This window comes from Typopeltis vanoorti, chromosome 5 (assembly GCF_054136105.1).
Source record: "Typopeltis vanoorti isolate ZY-2024b chromosome 5, IOZ_Tvanoo_1.0, whole genome shotgun sequence".
Taxonomy (NCBI): domain Eukaryota; kingdom Metazoa; phylum Arthropoda; class Arachnida; order Uropygi; family Thelyphonidae; genus Typopeltis; species Typopeltis vanoorti.
In genome coordinates this window covers 106,706,965-106,734,626 of record NC_143553.1, presented here as the reverse complement: position 1 = coordinate 106,734,626, position 27,662 = coordinate 106,706,965, and the positions used below count along the sequence as shown (strand labels likewise).

The 27,662-nt window shown below is 36.7% G+C and overlaps 1 protein-coding gene across 5 annotated transcripts in view; it reads left to right on the top strand.

Annotated features, from left to right (window-relative positions):
* Positions 1 to 27,662, top strand: part of LOC150106709 (sodium- and chloride-dependent glycine transporter 2-like) — a 626,004-nt gene that overhangs the window by 343,261 nt on the left and 255,081 nt on the right. For all 5 annotated transcript variants that reach the window (XM_090393293.1, XM_090393295.1, XM_090393296.1 and 2 more), the window contains one exon: positions 21,928 to 22,040. In XM_090393293.1, the coding sequence (XP_090249419.1) occupies positions 21,928 to 22,040 (113 nt within the window). The remainder of the gene's footprint in view (positions 1 to 21,927; positions 22,041 to 27,662) is intronic.

Below are 27,662 nucleotides of genomic sequence, written 5' to 3'. Positions count from 1 at the left end.
TGTAATCTTTTGAGCTAGGTAGATGTAGTTATTCATATTTTCCAGCATTACTCTAGTCTTCTGCACAAAATAAACTCCCACTTTTGTATGCTGTTTCCTGAATCATGTTTTGTAATGCAGGTGGAGTATTGCCAAAAATAACAATACCATCAGCAAACCGTAGATGGGTAAGGCAGTCTGCATTAATTTTGATTCCTTTTCCTTCCCAATTCATTGCTAGAAAAGCACTCTGTAGTGTAGCATTAAAGAGGTTTGATGTTAGGGTGTTGCCTTGCTGTGCTCCTTTCCCAATTTAGACAGGCTTTATGTATTCAGAAAGGCTGAATGTTGTTGGTAGAATGTTCTTGATGTTAATTCTAATGTAGTTGTTGGAAGTTTTTTGACTTTGTTATACCATAAATTAAAGATACCAAGAAATTATATACTTGGTTTAATCCTTTATCCAAGTGTAAGCAAACAAGTTTGTGCCTAAACTATTTTCAGGACTGGGCAACTCATATAAAGAGGCTAATGACTTCACATCACTTGCCTTAGTAACTTCCAACAACTTTATCTAATCCAGAGGATTTTAATAATAAGGTGTGACACCTTTTGGCTACTCGTATAAGAAATTATGATTTCGGCATTACTTCAACCTTAGTATCACCTCTGGGTCTGGCTCCTACTGATGAGACCTCAATAAAGGTTGAACCAGTCTGGGTAGTGACCCTTCCCATACAGTGCATTATACGAGTTTCCCCCAGTTCCTGAAAATAGTTGAGGTGCAAACTTGTTTGATTACTTGGATAAGGGATTAAACCAAGTATATAATTTCTTGGTATTTTTAATTTATAATCTAATGTCATAATTTAATTTATAATCTAATGTTATAATTTAATTTATAATCTTGGTATTTTTAATTTATAATCTATGGAGCAACTGTGTGGAAAGGCTTATGTGTTCGTCACATAAGCCTTTCCACACAGTTTGTTGATTGGATTTTAACAGTATATAGATGCGAACACAGATTGATAAGAAAATAACTATTTATTAATTTAAATGCTAATATTTCGCTGGTATTATATCCAGCATTTTCAGAGCATATAAACAAAGTTTGTTATGGTAGCGATACAACCACAATCTGATGTAACAGTGGCACTAGTATGAGTAATTGTACCATGCAACATAAAGACTAAAGTCCTAATTAGGCACATTCTAAGTTAAAAAACAACAACAACAACAAAAGAAAAACAGATATTAATTTGGTCTTAGGATCACTGTCTCCTAAATCTTTTTTAGGTTTATACAGCCATACTTGTTGAGGTTTGGAGTATGTTTCAAGGCTTCTGTTGATTCCTGGAACAACCTCTCTTGTAGAAGCTTTTGTGCAGTACTTTTTTTTTTTTTTCCAATTGATCCTGTGTACAGGGGTATCTGAAGCATGGTCTGCCAAACCTGACTTGCCATAGCGAAAGTGACGGATATATTTTTTGTATTCACTGAGGTGGATGTCCAGAGTTCTTCCTGTCTGTCCATAGTAGGCTTGATTGCATGAAAAGGGCACTTCATAGACTCCTGGATGTGATAAACGAGAGAATCTGTCCTTAGGTGAATGGATGAGAGTTGCCAATTTCATATAAGGTTTAAATACAATGCATAGTCGGTGTTTGTTAAGTACCCTAGATATCTTTTCAGATGTCCCTTTAATGTATGGGATGTGATAGTTTTGTTGTAGTCTTCTGTGGTAGAGAGTGGGTGGGATTTTTGGGGAGCATTTAGTATTTTATCTATTTTACGGGGATTATAGCCATTGATCAGGAAGGTGTGACGCCGGTGAGAAAGTTCAGCAGTGAGAGCAATGTCATTGGAACAAATTGCTCGCTCTATGGTTTAGTTTTTTTAAGTACCATATTGTTGAGAAGGGTGATGGTGTGATTGTTTGTGTAAATATCTCCCTGTATGTGTGGGTTTTCTGTAAACCAAAAATGATAAGGAACCTTCTGGAAGATGTGTGATAAGTGTGTCCAAGAAGGGCAGATGGTCATCGGCTTCTAGTTCCATTGTAAAGTGGATTTTAGAATTCTGGCTATTTAGATGCACTAAAAATGTATTCAATGTGACTGATCCATGTGGCCAAATAGCAAACACATCATCAACATAGCATAGCCAAAGACTAGGTTTGAGAGTGGCTGTATTGATAGCTAGCTTTTCTAGATGTCCTATGTAGAAGTTGGCTGGTGGGGGGGAGAAAGGGAGTGATCCCATAGCTGTCCCATCTAATTGTTTGTATATTTTTCTTTTCCATGTAAAATAACCTGCCTGTACAGTGAATTTAAATAGCTGAAAAAATATATCAGGGGGGGGGGACTGTGAATTTAGTAAGTTAAGAGTTTCAGTTAATGATACATTTGTGAATAATGAGGTGATATCAAAACTCACCATTATGTCTGAAATTTTTAAGGTGTGGTTTTCTAAAATACTTTTCAGGTGGGTAGAATTTTTAACAAAAGAAGGAGAATTGTTATTGTAAGTGGTTAGTAGTTTGGCTAAATGTTTAGCAAGTTTATATGTTGCATACCAGGGGTTAAGTGAGTAAATAGATTAGGAATGAAATGGATGAACAGTGAAATTAATCAAGCTATGCTGGTAAAAATACTGATGAAAATACTAACAGAACGCCTGAAGGGTCATATGTTGGCTCATCTTTCTGATGAGCAAGCTGGATTTTGAAAAGATCAAAGTACAGTGCAACAGATACTCACACTAAGATTAATAGCAGAGAAAGCTTTAAGAAAGAACAAAAAGATATACTGCTGTTTTGTGGACTTCCAAAAAGCATTTGATAATATTGACCAAAATATAACATGGGCTGTCTTGGAATCCTATGGTGTGGACAATAAATTGATCTGCCTGCCGAAAGATATAAACAGCCAAGCACATGCAAAAATCAGGATAGCGGGTGAGACTAGAGATTGGTTTGCCACTAGTCAAGGTACAAGACAAGGGAACCCAATATCACCACTCATCTTCATCACACATCTGGGAAGAACACTAGATAAGATTAAAGAAGAAGGCATTTCAATAAATGACATGAGAATAAACTACCTCTGCTTTGCAGATGACATCATCCTGATTGAAGAAGATGCAGCAAGGCCTGAACAGACATTGCAAACACTATACACAGAAGGAAAAAGATATGGACTAAATGTCAACTTTGAAAAAAACTAAAACAATGATATTCGGACAACAGGAGTTACTGGACAGAGTTACGATAGACAGATTTCAACTGGAAAATGTGGAACACTTCACATATCTTTGATGCCACATGATGCATGACTTGGACCCCAAAAAAGAGAGAAAAATTAGAATAGCCAGAGCAACAACTATTTTAAAAGCCATGGACAAAATATGGAAGAGCCGAGCTACCATGCATTGTAGAAACCTGCATCTTCAGCAGCATGCTCTATGGATATGAGGCCTGGGTACTCCTGAGAGAATCTGAAAGGAGGATATTAGCATTTGAGAGGAAGTGCTATAGAAAGATCTTGAGAATAAGCTGGATCCAGAAAGTGAACAATGAGGAAATCTACAGATGAATAAAACCAAAAGAAAACCTTATCCAGAAAATAGTCAAAAGGAAACTATGTCTCTTTGGCCATATATATAGAATGAATGATGAGAGGAAAATAAAAATGCTGCTGTTTGGGATGATTGAGGGAAAGAACAAAAAAGGAAGACCAAACAGAGAATTGGGGCGATGACATTGTCAAATGGCATGGAGGCTCTATGCACGGACTGAGTCATCTTGCACAGAATAGAGTGCAGTGGAGCAATCGTATCCAGATGGCATCGGACACTTACGGGCACTGGACCCACAGTTGTTGATGATGATGATGCTGGTAAAGAAAATGTTATGTAGGAGGCACAAGACAGCTAGTGGTGATCGAATTCATGAAGAGTATAAAGTGCAGGCTAGAAAGGTGACAAGCATGGTAAAGAAAGAAAAGGCAGTATGAGAAGAGACTGGTCGAACCAAGGTTAACTCAAGGGAATTTTTCTGCTACATGGCAAGCAAGAGGAAGAATAATTATGGCAGATTAACAATAGTGAATAGTCATGGAAGCAGACTAACAGCTGCAAAATATATAGTGGAATTATTGAACCAGCATCTGATATCAGCGTATATCAGATTGGTGTAAATGATGCCATGCAATATATAGAAGAGAGGTATTAGAAGAATTGGAAGTGAAAGAAACAGAGGTGTATCAGATGTTGATTGAGTTAGATGTGAATAAGGCTGTGAGAATGGATGACATATCACCACATATTCTTAAGGAATCTGCAACACATTTGACTATGCCCTTGACCTGGCTATTTAATGAAAGTTTTGCAGTGGGTAGGGTTCCTAAGGAGTGGAAAGAAGGTGAAATAGTACAACTCTACAAGCATGGTTCTAAGACAGAAGTCTCCAACTATAGGCCAGTCTGTATAACTGCAGTTGTGGTCAAGGTGTTGGTGAGAATGGTAAGAAATAGAATACAGGATTGAGTTAATTGACATATCATTCTTTATAATGCTCAGCATGGATTTGTAAGGGGTAGGTCCTGTTTGAGTGATTTACTTTCATTTTATGATAAAGTGACAAGTGTATTAGATAAGAGAGAATCATGTACAGTGATATTCTTAGTCTTTGCAAAAGTGTTTATAGGTTATCACATGATAAGTTAGTGTACAAGCCAGAGCATGAGAATAGATAGTATATTGGTTAGGTGGATCAGAAATTGACTCTCTGAATGATACCAGCAGGTTGTGTGTGTGTGATGAAGCAGTGTCTCAAAAAAAGGGGATAACCAGTGGTATGCCCCCATGGTTCTGTTCTTGAGCCCCTGCTGTTTAACTTGTTTGTAAATTATATATCATGTGGATTGACTGGGAATATTCAGTTGTTTGTTGATGAAGCAAAGTTGGGAAGAATTATAATTAGTGCTACTGATGCCTTCAGGAAGATTTGAATAGACTTTTTTACTTGGTACAAAAGAGTGGGTTTGTAGTTTTAATACCAATAAGTGCAAGGTGTTGCATTTTGGAGTGCAGAAATATAAGGCTGTACTATATATCATTGGTGCTGTACTGCAAGAAGTGGATGAGATTAGAGATTTGGGAGTGATGGTTGATAGCAGAATTAAGTTTAGAGGACGTATTGCTAGTGTTGCAAAGGCTGCCCATTGTAGTGCTGCTATGATAAGAAGTACTCTAGCATGCAGGGGATAAGGAAGTGGTTGTGCTACTGTATAAGTATAAGGCACTGGTCAGGCCACACTTAGACTACTATGCTCAGATCTGGTCACCTGGTTTTCAATGTGATTTGGAGACATTAAAGAGGGTCCAGAGGCAAGTGACTAAGACAATATCAGGACTTCGAAATGCTTGCCATGGAGAGAGAGAGAGAGAGGTTGAAGAAATGTGGATTGCATAGTTTGGTGGATAGGAGGAAGGGAGGTGATATGATAGAGAAATTTTAGTTAGTGAGAGCATTTTATCAGATTAATCCAGAGGGGATTATAAAAAGAGTAGAATGTGAGAGGGGAAGAACCATAGGTCATCCCTAGAAGTTATGTATAAATGTAGTGAGGAGTAGTTTTTTACATGGAGAATTGTCAGTGAATGGAACACATTCACAGAATGTGTTGTTAATGCAAGGAGTGCTGAGGATTTTAAGATTTTATATGATAAATATGTTGTCAGTTGAATGAATCTCCCATGATGAGTTGTGGGAGATGAATGTGTAATAATAATAATAATAAAAAAACTGAAACATATATTACAGAAAACAATATTAAGTAAATATTTTGATAAGGTAGATGCTGACATTATATCATTATATAGTAAATTATACTTTATACTTCACAAGAAATTATATTATATTTTTAATCCTTTATTCAAATGTAAGCAAAGTTCATGCATGAAGTATCTTCATTTACTTTGTAGATACTTCATGTGTGAAGTATCTACAAAGTGTTGAGTAGTTTTTTCCCCACTTGGCTAGACTATAATAAATTTAGTTTAAGCCTTTATCCAAGTGTAAGCAAACAAAGTTTGCACCTGAAGTATCTTCAGGACTAAGGCAACTCGCGATAAAGGTGGACTAAGCTCGGTGTCTTAGTATCTCCCATAATGCAAAGCATATCTTGTGGACATGTATAAATACTATATTAAGGAAAGGGCCACTACCCAGACCGGTGTTGCCCTTTATTGAGGTCTCGTCAGTGGGAGCCACACCCAGAGGTGGTGATACCAAGGTAGAAGCAATGGAGAGGTAATATTTGCCTATACAAGTTGCCGCAAGGAGATGTGCTTTGCATTATGGGAGATACTCAGACAAGGAGTGATGAGAGCTTGATCCACCTTTAGCACGAGTTGCCTCAGTCCTGAAGATACTTCAGGGCAAACTTTGTTTGCTTACACTTGGATAAAGGATTAAACTAAATTTTTATAGTCTATCCAAGTGAGAAAAAACTACTCAACATCTTTCTCTAAATCCAGAGTAATTTAATAATAAGGTGAGACACCTTTTGGCAACTCATATAGGTAAATATGACTTCTCCATTGGTTCTACCTTGGTATCACCACCTCTGGGGTCTGGCTCCCACTGACGAGACCTCAGTAAAGGTCGAAATCGGTCTGGGTAGTGACCCTTACCTTAATGCATAGCATTATACATGTCCACCAGATGTGCTTTGCATTATGGGAGATAATAAGGCAATGAGTGATGAGAGAGCTTGGTCCACTTTTATCATGAATTGCCTTAGTCCTGAAGATACTTCAGGTGCAAACTTTGTTTGCTGATGCTTGGATAAAGGACTAAACTAAATTTATTATTATGTCTACAAAGTGCAAGCTTTGTAATCTCGTCTAATTGTATAAAGCAGAAACTGATCTAGGTTACTGCTAGATCAGTTTCAACATTTATTCTGGCTCCCACTGATCTCATCAGTGGGAGCCAGACTCAGAAAGATCCAATCCCCCATAGAAACAGAAACAAAAATCAACATAAGGAAAGAGTTCCTCCTATTATCTGCAAGTCAGGAACAATGGACAGAAATGGCCACAGCCCTCAAAAACTGTACATTTTATGAAAGCTAGAAACATGGACATGGGATCCAAACACAAACAGAGAAGGTAGGCAACTACCATCTCTATTTATGCAACTACTGTACACTCACTAAATTTACAGATGATAAAAATATCCAGTACCACTGGATATTGCTTTAAAAAGTGAGATAAATTTCAAGGTGTGATATAACAGAATCTGTCACTATCAAGGAAGCCATATTAAACTTCCAAAACTACAGACTAAACCTATTAAATTTAGCCATATGATCCAAGCAGATAAACAACCAATATGTCTTGTCCTAGTGGAAAACAGCAAATAGTACTGAAAATCTATGATCTAAAAACAGTTTTTGACCTGGCTATGAAACCATTATGAGGGAAGGCATCAACTGGACAATGCCATCATTGCTAAATATTTGGCCATTCATAGTGCTGCTGCAATTTAATGTGGGGGAAAATCATACAATGGTTTCTTTCAAAAAATCAAAATCTGAGGCCAGTTAAATGTGTCAACTGTGGTGGATCAGATCCTGCCAACTACAGAAGGTGCAAGCAATAAATACTTGGCAAACCAAAAATCAACAAATGAAAACCTAAGAGTCCCATCAACAACTGCACAGGCACCCACATCAAATGCTAATAACTCCCTACAATGGCAATAAACCACCCACGCATGTGCCTCATACACAGAAGTGGTGACTTCAAAAGGTAGGAAAAATTGAACCCCCAACATATTCTGCAAAGCTGCAGTGACAAAATGTTAATTCAGGTCAGCAAAGCAAACCCCAGCCAGGACTCCACAAACAAGTTTGTGATACATACAAGGGTAGTCTGAAAAGTTCTCAGCCTAATTTATAATTTCAAAATTATTTTTATTTTTCAACATAATCTCTCTTAAGAATAATACATTTATTCCAGTGATGCTCCAGCGCCATTATCCCGCCCCTAGTGGTTCTCAGTAAGATCTGCAGCTGCATTCACCTTTGATTTGAAGAAAAATGCTGACCAGCAAGGAAGAGTTTTAGTTTTGGGAAGAGATACAAGTCAGAGGGAGCCAAATTTGAGAAATAGGTTGGATGTTCCAACAATTCATACTGCATATCTCTTAATTTTCCCATTGCCAAAACACCTTGGTGGGCAGGTACATTGTCCTAATGAAAGACGATTTTTTGCTTCTGCAAACCGGGTCTTTCCTCACGAATTTTTTCATCTAGTCTGGTTAAAAGATCAGAATAATATTCCCCGGTTATTGTTTTATAGTTTTCAAGATAATTAATAAACAAAATGCCTTTACCATCCCAAAACACCGATGGCATGACTTTTCCTTCTGATGGAACCGATTTTGTCTTCTTTGGCCCTGAACAACTAGATTCTGTCCACTGTTTTGACTGCTGTTTGGATTCCGGTGTGTAATGGTGAATCCAAGTCTCATCCATAGTAATATCTCATCCAAAGCGGCAACTGGAGTGTATGGAAAAATGTGTACTGAACGTACCGACTAATAAACGGCGAAAGTCTGATACGAAAAATAAGAGAATCTTCGTAAACGTAAATAAAATGAAGGAGCCAGTGCTGTACGGAGATTCGTTATTAAGAGGTGTGATAGTTGAGAGTTTGATGAAATCTTACCAACCGGGTGCGAACATAGAGGACGTCAGCAAATCTATTCGAGTGCAAAAACAGAGGGTGAAAGAAATGATAGTTGCGGCAGGAACAAATGATTTGAAGGAAAACAAAATGGAAATGATAGAGGATGTGAGGGAATTACTTGAGGTAGCAAAAGAGAAGAGTGAGAGAGTTAGGATGGTGAGTATTTTTCCACGGTATGACAGTGAACTGTTTAGAAGGAGGGCCATAATTGCCAATGACTTTATGCGTGGGTTATGCATGGAGTGGTGTGGAATTTGTGGATGTGTGGAGTTTGAAGGGTGAAAGGATTTATATAAGATGAATGGGTTACATTTGAATGGATTTAGTGTACGGAGGCTTGAAAAAGTGTTGATGAATGAAGTGGAAGTAGAGGCAAATAGTCTATTACAGACCCTCAATGTCAATACATCTGTGGGATTGGATGGTATACCAGCTCGTGTTGTACGTGAAGCGGCTAAAGAATTGTCAGTGCCCTTGACCATTTTGTTTAATTTGAGCCTTGGGTCTGGGTCAGTCCCAAGGGGGTGGAAAGAGGGGAAAATATTTCCGCTACATAAAGGTAGTTCCAAGGCTGCTGTTGTAAATTACCGGCCAATCAGCATAACAGGAATCGTTATCAAGGTCTTGGAGAAAATAGTCAAGAGGAAAATACAAGTTTGGATAGATGAAAATGGGATACTGTACGGGGACAGCATGGTTTTGTGAAGGGTAGGTCATGCCTCAGTAACTTGCTCACATATTATAACACAGTGACAGCTGAACTGGATAAGAGTAATGGGTTTACAGTGATTCTACTGGACCTTGCAAAGGCCTTTGACAGGATACCACATGGAATTCTAATCAGTAAAATGCAGCATATGGGGATGGATATAGAGTTGGTGAGATGGATAGGAGGGTGGTTGACAGAAAGATATCAGAGAGTGGTTTATTCAGGATTAGAGTCCACAAGATGGCCTGTGACTAGTGGTGTGCCACAAGGACCTGTTCTTGGACCACTGCTGTTTAATTTGTTCATTAATGATATTGGAAAGGATCTGAGAGGAACAGTTCATTTGTTTGCGGATGGTGCAAAGTTGGGTAGGGCAATAGTGAATGCAGATGATGTGTAAATTTTGCAAGATGATTGGGATAGATTGGAGGTCTGGGCTAAGGAGAATGGATGTCAATTTAATGTGGCAAAATGTAAGGTTATACATTTTGGGGTGAAAAGATTAGCAGCAGTTTACTACATTGGTACTGATACTGTCTAACTCACTACTGGCTAATCAACAGTCACATGCCCATGGATTAAAACTGTTGGGCTGAAAATAATTCAAATTAGTTAAAAATAAAATATAAGAGATTACATATATATGTAATGCAGTTGAGGATAACAATTTCCCATACTTTTGGAATAGTGAAAAAGTCATGATTGGGCCTGTGAAATAGGGCTTCAGCACTTTTTTTTTTTGGTATAAACATTCACGTTTATTTATATGGATCTATGCAGCAGCTTAGTGTTTTCCCCATCAGATCCTGTAGTTAGTGTTTTCAGTTTCATGTTGTGCCAGGCCAGATTTGCAAGGTTTGATAAACCGAATGTGGTCTTGATGTTCAGAGATATGTTTATTTACAGATCTTCCTATTTGTCCATAGTAAGATGCTGCACAAACATGATGTTGAATTTTATGATGTTGAAGGTTATGAATTTGGCTGATGGGTTTATAGGTAGTAATGAGATGCCTTTAACATATGGTTTAGTAGTCCTTTGTTACTATATAGGAGAGTTAATTATTTTTGGGGTTATTCTTGGATTATATCCATTTAGTAAGACTGTTTCTTTGACAATTTCCAGTTCTTATTTTAGAGATTCTTCAGAAAAACATATCTTGTGTGCTCTTGATACTAGGGAATTTATGATCCAATTTTTGAGAGATGGTGGGCTGATGTATTATGGATATAATGATCTGAAAAAGTTTTTTTTGAAGTGGAAATGGATCCATCTTGTTTACGCTGGATGTGTACATCTAGAAAGAAAATATCTTTCGATGATTCATTTTCTAGTGTTGAACTTAATACGAGGATGCAGGTTGTTGATTTTTTGTAGAAATAGTGGAGTTCTGTTTCTATAGTTATGGATACTCCACAGGTGTCATTATACAAGAAAGTCATATTAATCATGTCTGCTCAAAAGCAAAAAAGGACAATCGGGCATCTATGCCTGTTACTGAATTGTCATAGCTGATTCAGCACAGAACTTAAACTGTTCCTATACAAGATGTTGCCATACATCAGGCCAATCCTGATGTATGGCTCACTCTCTTGGAGCCACATAGTGGATTCAAACATTAGCAAACTACAGACAATCCAAAATAAATTATTATTATTATGTTACACCTCCAGGGAGTCCAAAGACTCATCAAGGGAGAGCACCTACTTTTTGTTGTGCTACAACACTATTCTACAACACTGTCTCTGCCATTCCACCAACTACACCAACATCATCTACTATAGTTCGCCCACCATTTGTAGATCCCTTCTTGGCATTTTGCCAAGAATAGTCGATTCATGCTAAAGGGAAGAAAGAAATGAAGGATGTACGAATTGGTTGCCAACATGCGAAATCACGTGCTTTCTTGTCTGTCGCTGTACTAGTACTAGCTTGATTGTTGTTGTTGCTTTTTTGCCATTATTTTTTTATTATTAATTTGTATGATGGATCCAGTAAAGTCAACAAGTTCTGTTGTTAAATGTTTCAGTAGCTCTTGCAAAAGAATATTGAATGATGTGCTGACATTCTGCGAAAAAGAATCGTCAGAAGGCCGTCTTCTTGTTCCCCTTTCTCAAGTCATAAAATGTGCAAGTGCAATTGCGGGCATATCAGGGTCGACTGTTAAAAGAATTCATAGGGAATCAAAAGGTGAAGGTAAGCCAAAATTTAAATCTCCTAAAAAAAAGCGACAGAGTAAAGAAAACCATCGAAACCGTAGCTTTGAATGATTTTGATGTAGATGTTATAAGAAAAACTATTCACGAATTTTACGTGGTCGAGAAAAGAGTGCCGACTGTTCCGAAATTGCTTCCTATGCTTAAAGAAAAAATTAATTTTCTTTGGAAAAGAGAAACTTTAAAGAAAATACTTCATGAAATCGGATTTTGTTTTAAAAAGTCCCAGAATAAAAGGAAACTTATCATGGAGCGAAGTGACATTGTTTTATCTAGAACGCAGTATTTGAGAGCAATAAGACATTTCAGGGAGGAGAAAAGACCGATTGTGTATCTAGATGAAACTTGGATTGATAGTAATTTAACTTATGGAAAATGTTGGCAGTCTAAAGAAGAGTGTGGAGTGCTACAAACTGGAAATGCCGCTCACCTCATATTTGTGTGCGGGTGGAGAAATGGGTTTTTTACCGAATTCAAACTTACTATACAAAGCCAATTCAACTATTGGAGATTACCATGGGCAAATGAATTCTACAATCTTCGAAAAGTGCGCAGAAGAAAAACTGATTCCAAACCTTCCTAAAAATGCTGTTGTTATAATTGATAACGCTTCATATCACTCTATTCGATTAAACAAAGTTCCAAATTGGTCTAATAAGAAGCAAGTTCTTATGAATTAGCTCTCTGCAAATAACATTTCTCATTCCCCAGATATGTGAAAAATTGAATTGCTTAATTTAGTCAAAAGAAACTCGCCCACAACTAAGCTATTTAAATTCGACACGATGCTCAAAGAGCATGGATTTCTAGCTTTGAGGCTACCACCATATCATTGCGATATTAATGCTATTGAGTATGTTTGGGCAGAAGTGAAAAGTTTTATTCGCCATCGCAACGTAACTGGGGATATTGACATGTTGAAACTTTTTAAGCTTTCAGAACAGGCGATTGAAAGTATTACAGTTCAAAACTGGGGGAAATATTGCTCTCATGTCACTTCATTGGAAAATATATATTGGGACAGAGACGGAATTATCGAAGAATTATGCGAACCTTTAGTGATCAGTTTAAGTGAAAGTGATGGCGATTCAGACACAGATGACTCCGAAGATTAAAAGAATTTGACAATGGTATTTTTTCCAACATTTTTTTGCGTGCGTTTGGTAAAAGAGTCACAACAAGTCATAAATAATTAATCAGTTTAGGACATTAAAGTGTCTCCGTTCTCTCAACTGTAAGTTTAGAATATCTAAGTTCATTTGAAATAATTTCTGTTTTTCTGTATAATTATTTTTATTTTATAGAAAACTTTCTTAAAAATAAACTTAGTTACATATTTGTTTTATGCTATACCTTTTTTAATTCTGTTAACACTCTACGTACATTTTTCTAAATGTTATACAAGCAAAATAATTACACTTTAAAAACAGCAATGTTCGTAAAAGAAAAGCTAAATTTTCCGACCTGTAATAATAAACAAACTCATCCCAGAAGACAGACTGATTACCCTATTATCGGAATGGATTCTCCTTTTTCTGACATGCGCAGAAGTGTCGAGGGACCTCTAATCGTTGGGCGAACTATATCACCACTAGTGTTTTCAGAGTCAGTCACAAACATCCATGCCCACGGCAGGATTAAGACCCACAGCCTTTTGGCTGGAGAGCAGATATGCTAACCACTTGGCAAACCAAGCCATGGTTCCCAAGAAACATACAGCTTCATTGAGAAGCTGATATTCTCGAGATCAAAACTTTCCTAAGTGAAAAGGCTGCAAAATTCAAACTTCCCAAAACCATATTGAACAGGTAAGTTTTTTATAATACCCACTGCCAAAAGCCCACACTAGGAAAGCCAAAGGCTCAGTACTATTTCAAGTCCATTATGGTCTATCACCTAATGTTAGATTAATACAAACGTTTCAGGACAAATATCCCAAAAAATCATAGCAAACAAGTAGTTGACAAATCTCATTGGTTTGTCAACTACAACTATTAACGGAAACTTGGGTGAGCCAAGTTCCTGTTAATATTCCTTAATCCAAAATTCCAATAAAAGGATAAAAGACCACAGATCCAGTCACATTCTGCCAAAGCAGTTAATAGTTAACCTTGGTATCTTTTTGGGCCTGGCTCCCACGGATGGCATTTTAATAATGTTCATCTTTGGGATTGATTCCAGGGAGTAGAGCAGTGCTGCTTGGTGACCGATTTTTGTCTATCACTGAGTACGGCCTCCATTGAGAATCTGATGAATTTTAATGCTATTCTTTTGAGTCACTCAGTGAGATTTAAAATGATCTTGTAGATTATTCAGAGTTTTTGGAGAGAGGTACTCACACACACACCTTAACAGTACCTCAATACTATAACATTCTGGGCTTAACTCTTAAGACTGCTACAACATTCAGGCATTAACATTCTTTCCATTAATAAGAGCAGAACTTGGTATAAGGAAGTCTTTAACCATTTCTGCCATGAACTTCAACACTTGGGTACTAACATAACACTTTACTGTTTAATAACTTAGCACAACTAGAAGAATGTCTAGCACAATTGGAAGAATGACTATACAGGTATCCCTTTCTTAATGCGGGATTATTTGATTAATGTGGCAAAATTAATTGCGGCAATCCCTTGATATATGCAGCAAGAATTTTGATTAATGCACCTTTAAATTTACCACGCATGAACATGCAAGCCTCATGGCGTGAACATGATGATATCATTCCTCCCATGCAGCCGTGCTCCCAGAGCCTGATTGCCAGCCAGTTACTTCACTGCCAGTATTAAGAGTGGGTGTATTACAAGCTGTAGTTGTTCTGCTGTACGTATTTACAAATTAAGTTCTTTGCAAATTTTACAGCCCATTAATCATGTTGAAGAATAAGAGCAATCCCACAACCAGTCATTAAGTGAAAAAAGAAGAGAAAGTAATTACCTTAGATACAAAACTTGATATAATTAAAAGATTTAAACGTCGTGAAAGTAAAAGTAAGATTGGAAGTGAATTTGGTTTTAACGAGTCTACAATATGCACTCTTTTATCCAAGCTGATGAGTATTGCAAGCAAGGTAAAGTTACATCTGCAGGTATGCAATGCACACGTAACCAGAGTCTATAATGGTTGAAATGGAAGACTGCAATCAAAAGAGAATTCCAATTAGTGCCTATAATATCACGGCCAAAGCTCTAAGCCTGTTTTCAAGACTTAATAAAAAGAAGACAATTCAAAATTCGCAGCTAGCAAAAGCTGGCTTGAAAATTTTAAATCTAGGGCTGGACTAAAGAATGTGAAAATAGCAGGTGAAGCTGCAAGTGCCGATGAAGATGCTGCATCCACATTTCCTGCTGAGTTGCAGAAAATTATCGAAGAAAATGATTACAATTACCTCCAGATTTTCAATGTAGAATGAAACTAGCCTCTGTTGGAAAAAAATGCCACCTAGAACTTTTATATCAAAAAAAAGAAGCAGTGCAGCCTGGCTATAAAGTACCAAAAGATTGCTTAACTGTTATGCTTGGAGGGAATGCTAATGGAGATTTTAAATTAAAACTGCTGCTTGTCTATCAAACTCAGAACCCAAGGACTTTAAAATGATGTAACAAGAACTCTTTACCTGTAATTTGGCAGGCAAATCAGAAGGCTTGAGTTACCCAAAGTCTATTCTTCGGTTTAAGTCTTGTTTTTGTTCAGCAGGTGAAGCTTATTGCAAGAGAAATAACTTAGCTTTCAAAGATCTTTTGCTTTTAGATAACGCACCTGGTCATCCAAATTCTCTTAATGATCTGTGAGAATGTGAAAGTTTTATTTTTCCCACCAAATACGACATCATTGCTACAACCTATGGACATGGGCATCATTGCAACTTTCAAAGCCTATTTTCTTAAAAAGACATTCTCAAAGGCAATAGAAACAACAACAGGAGAAAATGCAATTACGCTCCAAAATTTTTTTGAAAAAATTGGACATTAAACATGCAATTGAAAACATTCTTGATTCATGGAAGCAAGTGTCTTCTAGCTGCATGAAAGCTGTTTGGAAAAACCTTTTGCCAGAATGTGCTAATGACTTAGGTTGTTTTCAAAATCCTGTGAATAATGTGGTTGAAGAAATCGTTGGAATTGTGAAGACCTTGGTTTTGATGGTGTTGATGCAGAAGATGTTAAACAATTATTGGATTCAAATTTTAAAAGATTTCAGTGACAACGATCTTCTTGAAATTGAACAACAACGCACATATAAAGACAACGAACAAATGGAATGTGAAGATGAGGTTCCAAAGGAGATAACAGTCAAAGAACTGGATGGAATATTTCGCAGTTTAGAATTGCTTAAGCAGGAAGTAATGGATATGGATCCCGATGTTAATTGAAAAATGCTTGTTTACCGAGGTCTGGAGAGTCATTTTGCTTGTTATCATAGAATTTATGCCGATAAGAAAAAACTAAAACTGTTCAAATGACTCTTGATAAATTCTTTTGATAAAAAAATTGCAGCAACTAATGTAGGTACAAGTACTTATTAAACATTTACTTTGCATTCATTTTTTATCTTTCCTAAAAAAAACTATTAATACAGTAATCAATCATTGGTTAACACGATTTTGATATATGCAGTAACATCAAGGAATTAATTAACCATGTTAATCGAGGGATACCTTTACATTGCATCCTTTGAATGGAAAATGCCTAAGTTTGATTCTCATCATGACGAGAGGAATCTTTATATGTGTTCTTTGAATTGAAGGTGAGGTAGCCGATCTCATACAGAGGTAGTAAGGTTTTTCTCTTGGAAACTCAAATTTTTCATCCTACATATAGACAAATCAGCTTTGAGAACACATGCAATTTACAGACAAAAAATACTAGTGGTGGTGGTAGGCATTGGTGTAAGTTTTTATTTATTCATGTGGGGGTCCCCCCCCATTCCTCAACTGTCCCTTAGGACTGGTTTAGCTCTCCTAGTGAGGGATTAAGTATGTATTTTATGACTGTAGATCTGTGTATGTTCATGGCCGGTTTGCCTGTTCTGAGGGATGAAAAACCCGAGTTTATGGGTGAAAACCCCTCTACCTCCGTATGAGACCAGCACATCATGGACGGGAAGCGAACTCAGGTCTTTCCAACTAAAGGGCTTCGTCTATACCGACTGAGCTATAGAGTCTTATTGATGTAGGTGATAGTGGTAAGTCATCACCTACTTTGATGATGACCTACCACACACTACTATTCTGATGATGTCATCATCCACTCTGATGATGATTGATGTAGGTCAGCATTTCCCAGGTTTTTCCTACGATGGAACACTTCACAAATCCTGAAATTTTCACGGAACACCTTGGTTATTTTGTAATGTATTAACAATTAATTAATCATTAATTATTTAATTAATACTTAATTATTGATACATTACAAAATTAATAATTAATTATGCCATAATCATAAAGAGTATTAGTGCACTTATGTACACGGTGTGACATTTGACAAATATAAAATTACATTTAAATCAGTTATCAATCACTGGACTAATGAAATCTTGTAGCATATTGTAGTTTCCTCAGGCCAACATAATTGAATTAATTTGTGCTGATTTTCATTGACATATCCCAATTTGATCGCTAAAAATGTATAACATTATTATAAGTACTTTCAAGTGAATGCAGACTTTTTTTCTGTGTGCTGGAAGTTTTCTCCTCCTTTTGCACATCCTGGAGATCGCTCTGTAGGCTGGAGGTGGACGAATCACTATCTGTTGTGTCACAAACACCTTCAATAAGAGATTTCTTAACACCAAAATTAAACAAAGTCCCTTGTCTCTTATTCATATTAAAATTTAAATCTGTAGACATATTACTTTTAAAAAATCACGGCAATACAGTTACGAAACAAGAACTTTCACCCTACAATATGAACTTGCGAATAAAGTATTCAGTATTACTAGATTTGAGAAACGGATACAGAGTACCTTGATATTCAATTTCAGTCCATGCTGATTGGTCACTAACATTTGCAACACAGATGTTATTTCATTCAGTTGTTAAAACAGAGGATATGCCACCCATTGTTGTAATCGGCTTGCAGGCAATTTTTATGATTGGTCATAAACAACGGTATTCCCTTTCCCAAATGTTGAAAGGTTTTGATGTGTGAAAATTTACGATAATTCATGAATAGTTCCACGTTTAAAAATATATGGCTTGGTCACTAACATTTGCTACACAGATGTTAATAGGCCTTCTGGGTCTGAGCTTTTCGACATATTCATGAATATTATTCTCCTCAGAATATTTCCACTATAAAATATTTATTAATGAAAAATGCTTAGAAAACTAAAATGACAAATTCCAGGAGAACTTCTTGAGGAACACTTATTCACCTTCCGCAGAATACCAGTGTTCATTTAACACCATTTGGGAAACCTTGGTGTAGGTCATTCACTTACACCAATCATCATCAGAGTGGATCTGACAGATTTTGTAGTCTTTAAAATTTGAACACTTGTACAAAATGATATCAACTATAAAACACAATGGATGGCACACTTATGAAAATCATATTTGATATTAATTTTGTTATGTTTTTCTTTTTATTTTATTATATAAAGTCAGGATTTTTTGTCCATCGGAACAGGCAAACTGGCCCCATGAACACACATGGATCTACAACTATAAGACACTTCTGGAATAAGGATTAACCAATTTATTCTGTAGGATTTCCGTTGCGAAAGCCTGCATGGTGAAGTGTGGGTCTATGTGTGAGTGTAAATCAAGAGAAGGATATGTAATAAGGGCACATATCGTTTGGTGTAACTTTTGTTTCAATTTAGCACACACACACACACGCACACTTTGTGTGCGTGTGTGTGTGTGGAGTTGTGATGTAAAATGTATCTTATTGTGAGTTGTGCTCAAAAAAAAGTGTGAAAAACATTGCCTTAAACCATGTCATGTTTTTAATTTTATTTTAAAAATTACAAAATCAGTCAGATACACTGATATTTTCTATTCTATTTAATAAAAAATGCTGACTGTGATCCACTAATTGGTTGCAACTTGCAGTTTAAAAAACACTGATTTAAGGAAATGTGCTGTGGAACTGACAGTGCCATTAACCTGGCTGTTTAATAAGTCATTCAGCATGGCAGGTTCTTGGAGAGTGGAAGGAGAGTGAAATTCCATCTGATCTCCTGTCTTACTGAGATCTAGCATACAGTATTTGGAATGTATCCAATCCTAATACTTCTAGGAATAATGCTTGCTTTATCAGGATGTAACACTCTATTAAAATGATCATTAAATTATATGAGTTCCACGTCAATCCAGCAGGGTAATTTATTTACAATCATTTTTACTTCTACTGGCTGTGTAGCAAACCAAATTTCTTGGGATTTTCTTTGGATTGCAGTGCTAGTCTTCTCTTGTATTATAGTCACCTTCCTAGCCTGAGCTGTGTATTTCTTATGCAACAGTTCTCCATCTCTTTCTCTCTCTCATGCAAGCTCTCTTTATATGCCTTCCAGTATCTCTTTTTCATCTACAATTCAATTCCTGTTGAATTTCACTATCATCCATTTGTTTATATATATATATATATATATATATATATATATATATTGCTTATCTTCTTTGCTCTTGTAAACTGCTACTGCTGATGACAAATTTTTCTTAAGTGTTTCCCCCATACACTCTTGACCTTTCTTCTTTCAAACATATTTCATATACTGGTTTTTAAGTTTATGATGGTTGCCTGCCTTATAATTTCACACAAATTCCTTCAACTGTAATACTTCTACATGCCTATTCATCCTCCAAGTCAGGACCATATGATCACTTTCACTAGCTGTGGACAAGTATTACATCTCAATCACAATCAGATCCTCTGATGCTATGATGTAGTTCAAAACTCTTGATCCTTGTGTTCCATCCACCACATGTTCCACCCTCAATTCTAATTTCCTGCCTACACACTCATTTTCCAAGAAAAACAACAATCTTTTTGCCTAAGTTGTATCTAAAGTCCAATAATTCAGTTCCCTTAGTACTTTATGCTACTTCCTCTGTGTAGTAGTTCATATTGCTATAGTTGAAATCCCTCATAATGATTGCTCACTTTGTACTTTACCATACTAATTTGCATAAACATTTCCTGCTCATCACATCTATACCACCACCATCACACTAAATATCTTGTCCTATAAACATCTTTCTTGCATGATATACTAAAGCCATTAGTGTTATTTCCACTCTGATTCTCTACTTTAAAAGGGTATAATTTATTTCTTATCATGAGTACCACTTCATCACTATGTTTACCTCTCCTGTCATGCTGAGAATATGCTATGCCATTCAATTTCTATTCCTGTCAGAACATCTTCCTCAGTTAACCAAGTTTCACTAATACCAACTATCTTTAGAGAGACTGAGTTGAATCAGTGCCACAAACTCATTCCCTTTTTTCCTAATCTCCTGGCATTTGCATACAGGAAAACCAATCTATTGCCTGTATTCACATAGCTATTATTACTACCCACATACTCAGTATAGTATACAACTTCTCATTTCTCAGGCTGCTATCCCCCACATGAGACCATTCCTGCTATGTTCCACCCTTGCAATTCTAGTTTCCTGCCTTCACACTCATTTTCTCAGAAAAACAACAGTCTTTCCAAATTCCTGTATCCTTCCATGTTCAAATGTGATACATCTCTTGTATATGGCTCCCTTCTATCCTAAAATATATTCTCTGCATCCACATATTCCAGACCCCCACCTCTTCCTACACATTCTTACTATTCATCTCATTTATTATCACTTCTCTTCTCCACCACTTGTATTATCATACTGAGTGATAATGAAGAGTGGAGGCAACATACTCTATCTCCCCTCTGTCTTAAGTCTCTTCTTAGATAATACACTACCTCCCAGGTAATTTATGCCAATCAACACTATCATTTCCTTTATATTTTCACCTTACTTCACTGCCATTGCAACGCTCTCTATCATTCTTCTCAGCAAGCACTCTCTGGCACTCTACTCTGTTCATCCCAAATAATCAAATCTCCATACATGACACTCTGAACGGCTTCACTCATTCTTCTCTCACTTGCATTTCTGATCCTTTCTACTTCCAATCTCTCACTCTTTCTCTTCCACTTTCCTTCCTTCCTCTTATCTTTCTGTCTCTTTCTCACATTCTTTTGATTTCTCTAGTTCCCTCTCTTTATCCTGTCTCTCCCATTATCTTGCTTTCTCCTCTCTCTTGTTTTCTTTCTCATGCCTTCTCTAATTCTCTTGCACTATGCAACCTCTCCAGCCTCCTAATCTCTTCAGTCAGCTTGCTCAACTCAGATGCGACTAATTGTGAAGATTCTTCATGTGTAAACTTTGTTTTTCTTTATGCTTGGATAAGGTTTAAAAAGAAGAATTTAATTTCTTGCAAAGTATAATATACTTTGTTGCTAAGCAAAACTACTTTCTACCAAGGGAATCATTTATCACCAAAGGACTCTATCAAACATCCCATATTTCTGTGGGATTCAAAAACAACAGCCTGTTAGTTACAGAGTAGGTACACTGGACAGGTTAAAAAAAATCATCTGACTATAAGTTTACTGTGGTTTTTCTGTCAGATGGATATGGAGTCCATATGTAGAGGCTTAAGTGCTGTGAGCACATCATGTTGAGGCTTAATGGATTGCATACAGCACTCAGAAAGGATTAAAATAGAATTTAATATTTCCTGTATTTCATCTCAGTCACTGAGACATATTCAGGGATTACAAAAAAACTAATGTAACATGTACACAAATACCACACAATACTAAGTCCAACCACGTGGGTGACACTAAAGTCCTATCTAGGTGGAGCACCCTCTGAGGGCAGTTGTAGGTAGTGGAGTATGTAAGTTGTAGGATATGAAGTATGGTGATTAATTTCTTATATGGCATGAGTAAGCAAAGCTTTGGTGCATTCTATCTCAATGTGGATTGAGACCATCTTGTCTTATATAGATTGGATATATTATATGTGATATTATATTATACTAAATTATATGTGTGCCACCCTCCAGATTTTATATTCTCTAATTCTGTATTGCGCTACTGGTAAGAATAATGCTGTAGCTTTAAGTTATAGTGCAAAGAGTATATTTTTATTTTTATTTATTTATGCATTAGTGAAGCTATATTATTTATTAAATTAAATTTTAATTATTATAAAACATAAAGAAATAATGCTATATATTGTTTATTATTTTTTAGGTGTTAGTCTAGCATTTGTGGTATATCCAGATGGTATTGCTAAAATGCCTGTTTCATCACTGTGGTCTTTGCTATTTTTCTTTACCTTATTTCTTTTGGGTATTGATAGTGAGGTAAATGCTAATGAAAATATCATAAAACAGCCATTTATTATTAGTATTATTATAGATAAAATTCTGAAATCCAGCATTCAAAAATTGCTAATTAACTATTGATTCATGTTACTCTGTTACATTTAAAAATTAATCAGCCTACATTTGTGAGTTATATAGATTTGAAAATGTATAAATGTATAAGTATGACTTTATAAAGCAGTTAGAAGATTGATACTTCATTTCATTTAGAAAGATCTTTGATATGAAGCCCATTTTGGAGATGTGAAGAACTAAGGACTTTTCCATATGGACTTTGTAGTTGGGAACAAGTGAGTTTATCAGAGGTTTCAGTGTTTTTTTCCTCCAAGAAGTAAAACAAACTGGTAGGAACGAACACACACACACACACACACACACACACACACACACACACACACACAAAGTAATACACCGTTTCATAGGCTTAGCTGCCTCAGTACAATCATAACCTGATCCTGTGAGTTGTGTATCTCCTGATGCACAATTAACTGTACCAGAATCTCTTCATTTTCCATACATTCATATTTTACTTTTTATTTTACTTCAAATCTGACATTAGAATCAGAGATATCAAATTTAGCTGTTTGTTTTATAGATGGTGTTGTACTCCTAAACACATCCAGTGTAAGTCTCCAGAATTCTCTAACTAGATGGAATAACAGCTGTAATAAATTTGGCATGACAATTAATGATAAAAACACCAAAACTATGAAAATAGACAGGAATATAGAAAACTTCCACTGCATTCTCAATGGAGAATGCATAGAACAAATAAAATATTTCAGTATTTAGGCACAGTGAAGCTAGTAAATTAAATTTGGAACTAATTATTTATTTATACATATGGCTTTGTGAAACTGGCAAGTGAAATGTACAATCACAATATCCAGAAACAAATGATGAAAATCTTAACATGTAAAAGTTCATTACATAAAAGGCACAGACTGCTTTCCAAGTCTTCCTTTTTTTAAAAAAAGCAAAAGTAATTTGTTATAATCAAGTCAGGGAAAATTATCATCCTACTGCACCAAATATGACAAGACTATATGTTCTCTCAACACATCACAACATAAATGTAGCTGTTTCCAAGGTTTTATTAGAGAGCAGTTATGACTTGTGTGAAAGTCTTGATCCGTTAGAAAAAACCCATTTCACTTTGCATCATCATCTTCTAGCATGAGGAGGAGTTCTGCTGATACTTCAACGAAGACTATGAGAATGACTAGGAGAATAGCGTCTTTGTGGTGAAATGGGACCTTGATCTTCTGTTTCCTCCATAACCACCACCACCACCACCACCACAACCATCATACCAACTACAGGTCAATGTCCAGTCTGGAAAGCCAATCCAAGGCCTCATCCGACACCTTGTGGATGTCCTGTAGGCTACCACCATGAAATTGGCACCTTGGGCAGTCATACACAATATGAGTAATCGGAACTAATAAAAAGAATTAAGCAGAGCTGGCATGGTAAGAAGTCAAATGAATAAATTTATATAATAAGAGAGAGAGAAATTAGACAGACTCTACACTAGCAGCATACAAGACAGTATTCAAACCAATTTTAACTTATGGATCTGAGAGTTGGATTAGAAATAAAGCACTTGATCAGAGATTAGGGATCACAGTATGAGAGTTCTGAGAAATATTGGAGGATTGAACAGACATTAATGACATAATCATATTACAAATGAAAATATTAGGAAGGAACATGACAGCGTTAGCATTCAAGAATGTACGAACATAGCTAATCATCATCATCATTCATTTCCTGATATAACCCTCAAGAAGTTTTCAAGTTAATATGACAGCACTACTTGATTAAATGAACATTATTATTAATCTTCTATCAACAATTTTCCTCCAAATTAGTCGATCTTGTAAGCACTCCAATATTGTCATATCTAACATTTTGTTCTTCTAAGGCAGTTCTGACGGAATCAATCCGCCTAGCCTTGGTCTTCCTCTGAGTCTCTTTCCTGCCATCTTGGCATCACAATCCTGTTTTGCTAACCTTTCCTCACCCATTCTATTTAAGTGCCCATACCAGCTTAGATTAGCTCTGCTCATGCACATTCTTGAATACTAAGAGTGTCAAGTTCGTGGGTTTGAATCCCACGTGGGCATGGATGTTTGTGATTGTCTGTGAAAATACTAGTGGTGGTGATGATGGGCAGTAGATGACATTGTAGTTGGTAGCTTGGAGACAGAGAATTGTTGAGTAGGTGTCCTCTCTCGATGAGTCTTTGGACTCTCTGGAGGTGTCAAATAATAATAATAATAAGTTCTTTATTAATATCTTCATTTTAATATGATTCTGCCAATGATCATCATTACGCTCCCCCTAATTTGTCACATAACTCTTAATATCTGTGGTCTCTAGTCTTAGAAGAAATGCTTTATTTCTAACTCAACTCTAAGTTTGGTCTTTTGTTTGGTTTTCTCCAAGATCTTAACAACTACTGATGACACACAAACTGGCCTATAATTAGACACTTCCAGTATGCTTCCACCATTATGCAATGGCACTCTTCCTTCTATTCCCTGGGCACCTTTCCTATAGCCAGACTTTTATTGAAAAGACAGGTTAAAGGAGCTGTCAGTTCTTTAGCACATTCTCTCAAAAACTCGTGGTGAAATACCATCCAGTCCCACAGCTTTACTGACATCCAGAGTACTCGGTATTTGGAACATGCTCTCCCTCCTGCATCTTCAAACCTCGAACCTGCCCTATCCCTCTAGTATTAAAACTTACTCCTCCAGGATGAAATACTCCAATAAAGTGTTCATTGAACAACTTCATCATATTCCCATTTTTATCCCACAATGTCATTTTCTTCCACGATGGCATCAATGGAAATATCATATTAAAAACGAGGATATTAGGAAAGAACTTGACTGGCCAGAAAGCTAAAAAATTCCTTAGGATTTTCTTTGGATCTTAGTACCAATCTCTTCTCAAATTCCAGTTTCGCCATGTAGACACTGCTTTCCTTGACTTGTTTTGTATATGTTGACCGATAGTTATTTATTTATGTACTGCTGAAACCTCTGCAGTAATTTTGTTTATATGTAGATACTGCATCACTTAACATACATTTCGTATATGCATCTTATTTACTACTTTATTTTTTGAATAATCATGTAGTGCTGTAGGACATCTTACCTATTTGTGTACTTTCTAGTTGTTCTAAATTCTGTTTCTACTGCATTGCTAAATTTAATTTTCATCCATGCATATTGTATAATAATCCCTTTTTGCCTATTTTTGTACTGCTATAAAGGCATCTATTATAATTTTACATATATGTAGATACTACATACCTTGGCTTAGTGTTTCATATATTATGTATTAACTTATATTATTATTATTATTCTGGGATACTCCAAGGAGTTGACAGACTCATCGAGGGAGGCCCTAACATCATGTCAAGAACAACTATTTGACATTCACACAGTATCTATCATAAATTGCCTTGAACCCATTCATGGTCGTAGCACCCACAACAGACTCTGGCAGCTTATTCCACTCATTCATCACTCTCCAAGTAAAAAACCTAGCTCTAACACCCATGTCAACCACATTCTTGCCCAGCTTCCATGCATGGCCCCCCTAGTCCTCCAACCACCAGTGCTATTTTCAAAAATATCTTCTGGATTAATCTTATAGAAACCCTTCAGTAATTTGAATGTCTCAATCATATCACTCCTCTTCTGCCTATCGACCAATTTCTGTAACCCACAAATTTTCAACCTATTATCATAAGGTTCATACCACAGACCAACTATCATCTTGGTCACTCGTCTCTGGATCCTCTCCACTTCCTCCCCATCACGAAGAAACCCTAGCACCCATAACTGGGCACAGTAGTCCACATGGGGTCTTATCAAGGCTCGATATAGAGGAACAACAACTTGTTTGTTTCTGCATGTTAAAGTATTTTTCAGAAGCCAAGTGATTTGATGAGCTGATTTAGACACTTTTGCAATGTGCCCGATAAACTTCAATTTCCTATCCACTAACACTCCCAAATCCCTGGCCTCATCAATCTCCTGGAGTACGGTTCCACCAATGTGATATACTGCTGCTAATCTTTTCACCGCAAAATCCATAACCTTACACTTTGCCACATTAAATTGACATCCATTTTCCCTAGCCCAGTCCTCCAAACTATCCAAATCATCCTGCAAAATTTTGACATCCTGTGCACTCACAATTGCTCTATCCAACTTTGAATCATCAGCAAACAAGTGAACACTTCCTCTCAGATCCTTCCCTATATCGTTAGTGAACAAATTAAACAGCAGTGGTCCAAGAACAGAACCCTGTGGCACACCACTAGTCACAAGTCGTCTTTTGGACTCAACTCCTGAATAAACCACTTTCTGGTATCTCTCCATCAACCACCCTCTTATCCATCTCACCAACCCTATATCCATCCCCATCTGCTCCAGTTTACTGATTAGAATTTTGACAGGATACCACACGGAATTCTAATCAGTTTACTGATTAGAATTCCGTGTGGTATCCTGTCAAAGGCCTTGGCAAGGTCCAGTAGAATCACTGTAAACCCATTACCCTTATCCAGTTCAGCCGTCACTGTGTTATAAAACGTGAGCAAGTTACTGAGGCATGATCTACCCTTCACAAAACCATGTTTTCCCCCATACAATATTCCATTTTCATTTATCCAATCCTGTATTCTTTCCTTGACTAATTTCTCTAAGACCTTTACAATGATTCCTGATATGCTAATCAGATGGTAATTTACAACAGCAGTCTTGGAACCACCTTTATGCAGTGGAACTATTTTCCCCTCTTTCTGCCCCCTCGGGACTAACCCAGACCCAAGACCCAAATTAAACAAAATGGTCAAGGGTACTGATAATGCTTTAGCCGCTTCTCGTACGACACGAAACTGGTATACCATCCAATTGACATTGAGGTTATTCAATAGACTACTCACCTCCACTTCATTCGCCACAATTCCTGTATAATCTACTGGTTCATTCGCTGCTGCAATGTCATTACCTGGATGATATATTCTTGCAAAGTGCTCACTCAGTAACTCAACTATATCAGCCGATTCAGTTACGTCCCTACCATCGCCATATACATTTTTCCTTTTACTTGCAACATATCGAAAAAACTGTTTAGGATTCTCTTTAGCCTGCATGGCCAATGTTCTTTCGTAATCCTTTTTTGCTTTTCTTACCACACTCGTTACCCTTCTGGCCTGCGCTTTATACCGTTCATGTGCCTGCTGGTCACCTTTCTCCTTAAATTCTCTCCATAGTTGTTTCTATTTTTGTAGCTCAAGCGTAATGGTGTTATTCATCCATTTAACCCCTACTTGATTTATTATTCAGACTCTAGGTATACAGTCAGCCATTGCTTCATGCAAACACTTCTTAACTGCCTCCCATGCACCCCATGCACTATCAACTTCTAGTCCTTGCAGTTGTACATGCCATGGCACTAAATCAATCAAACTCCTAAGCTTGTCATACTTTCCAGCCCGATAATTCCACATGTACCCTGTCTTAATTGTAAATTCCACACCTTTAGCCACCTCCCAAGTGAAGACCCTATGATCAC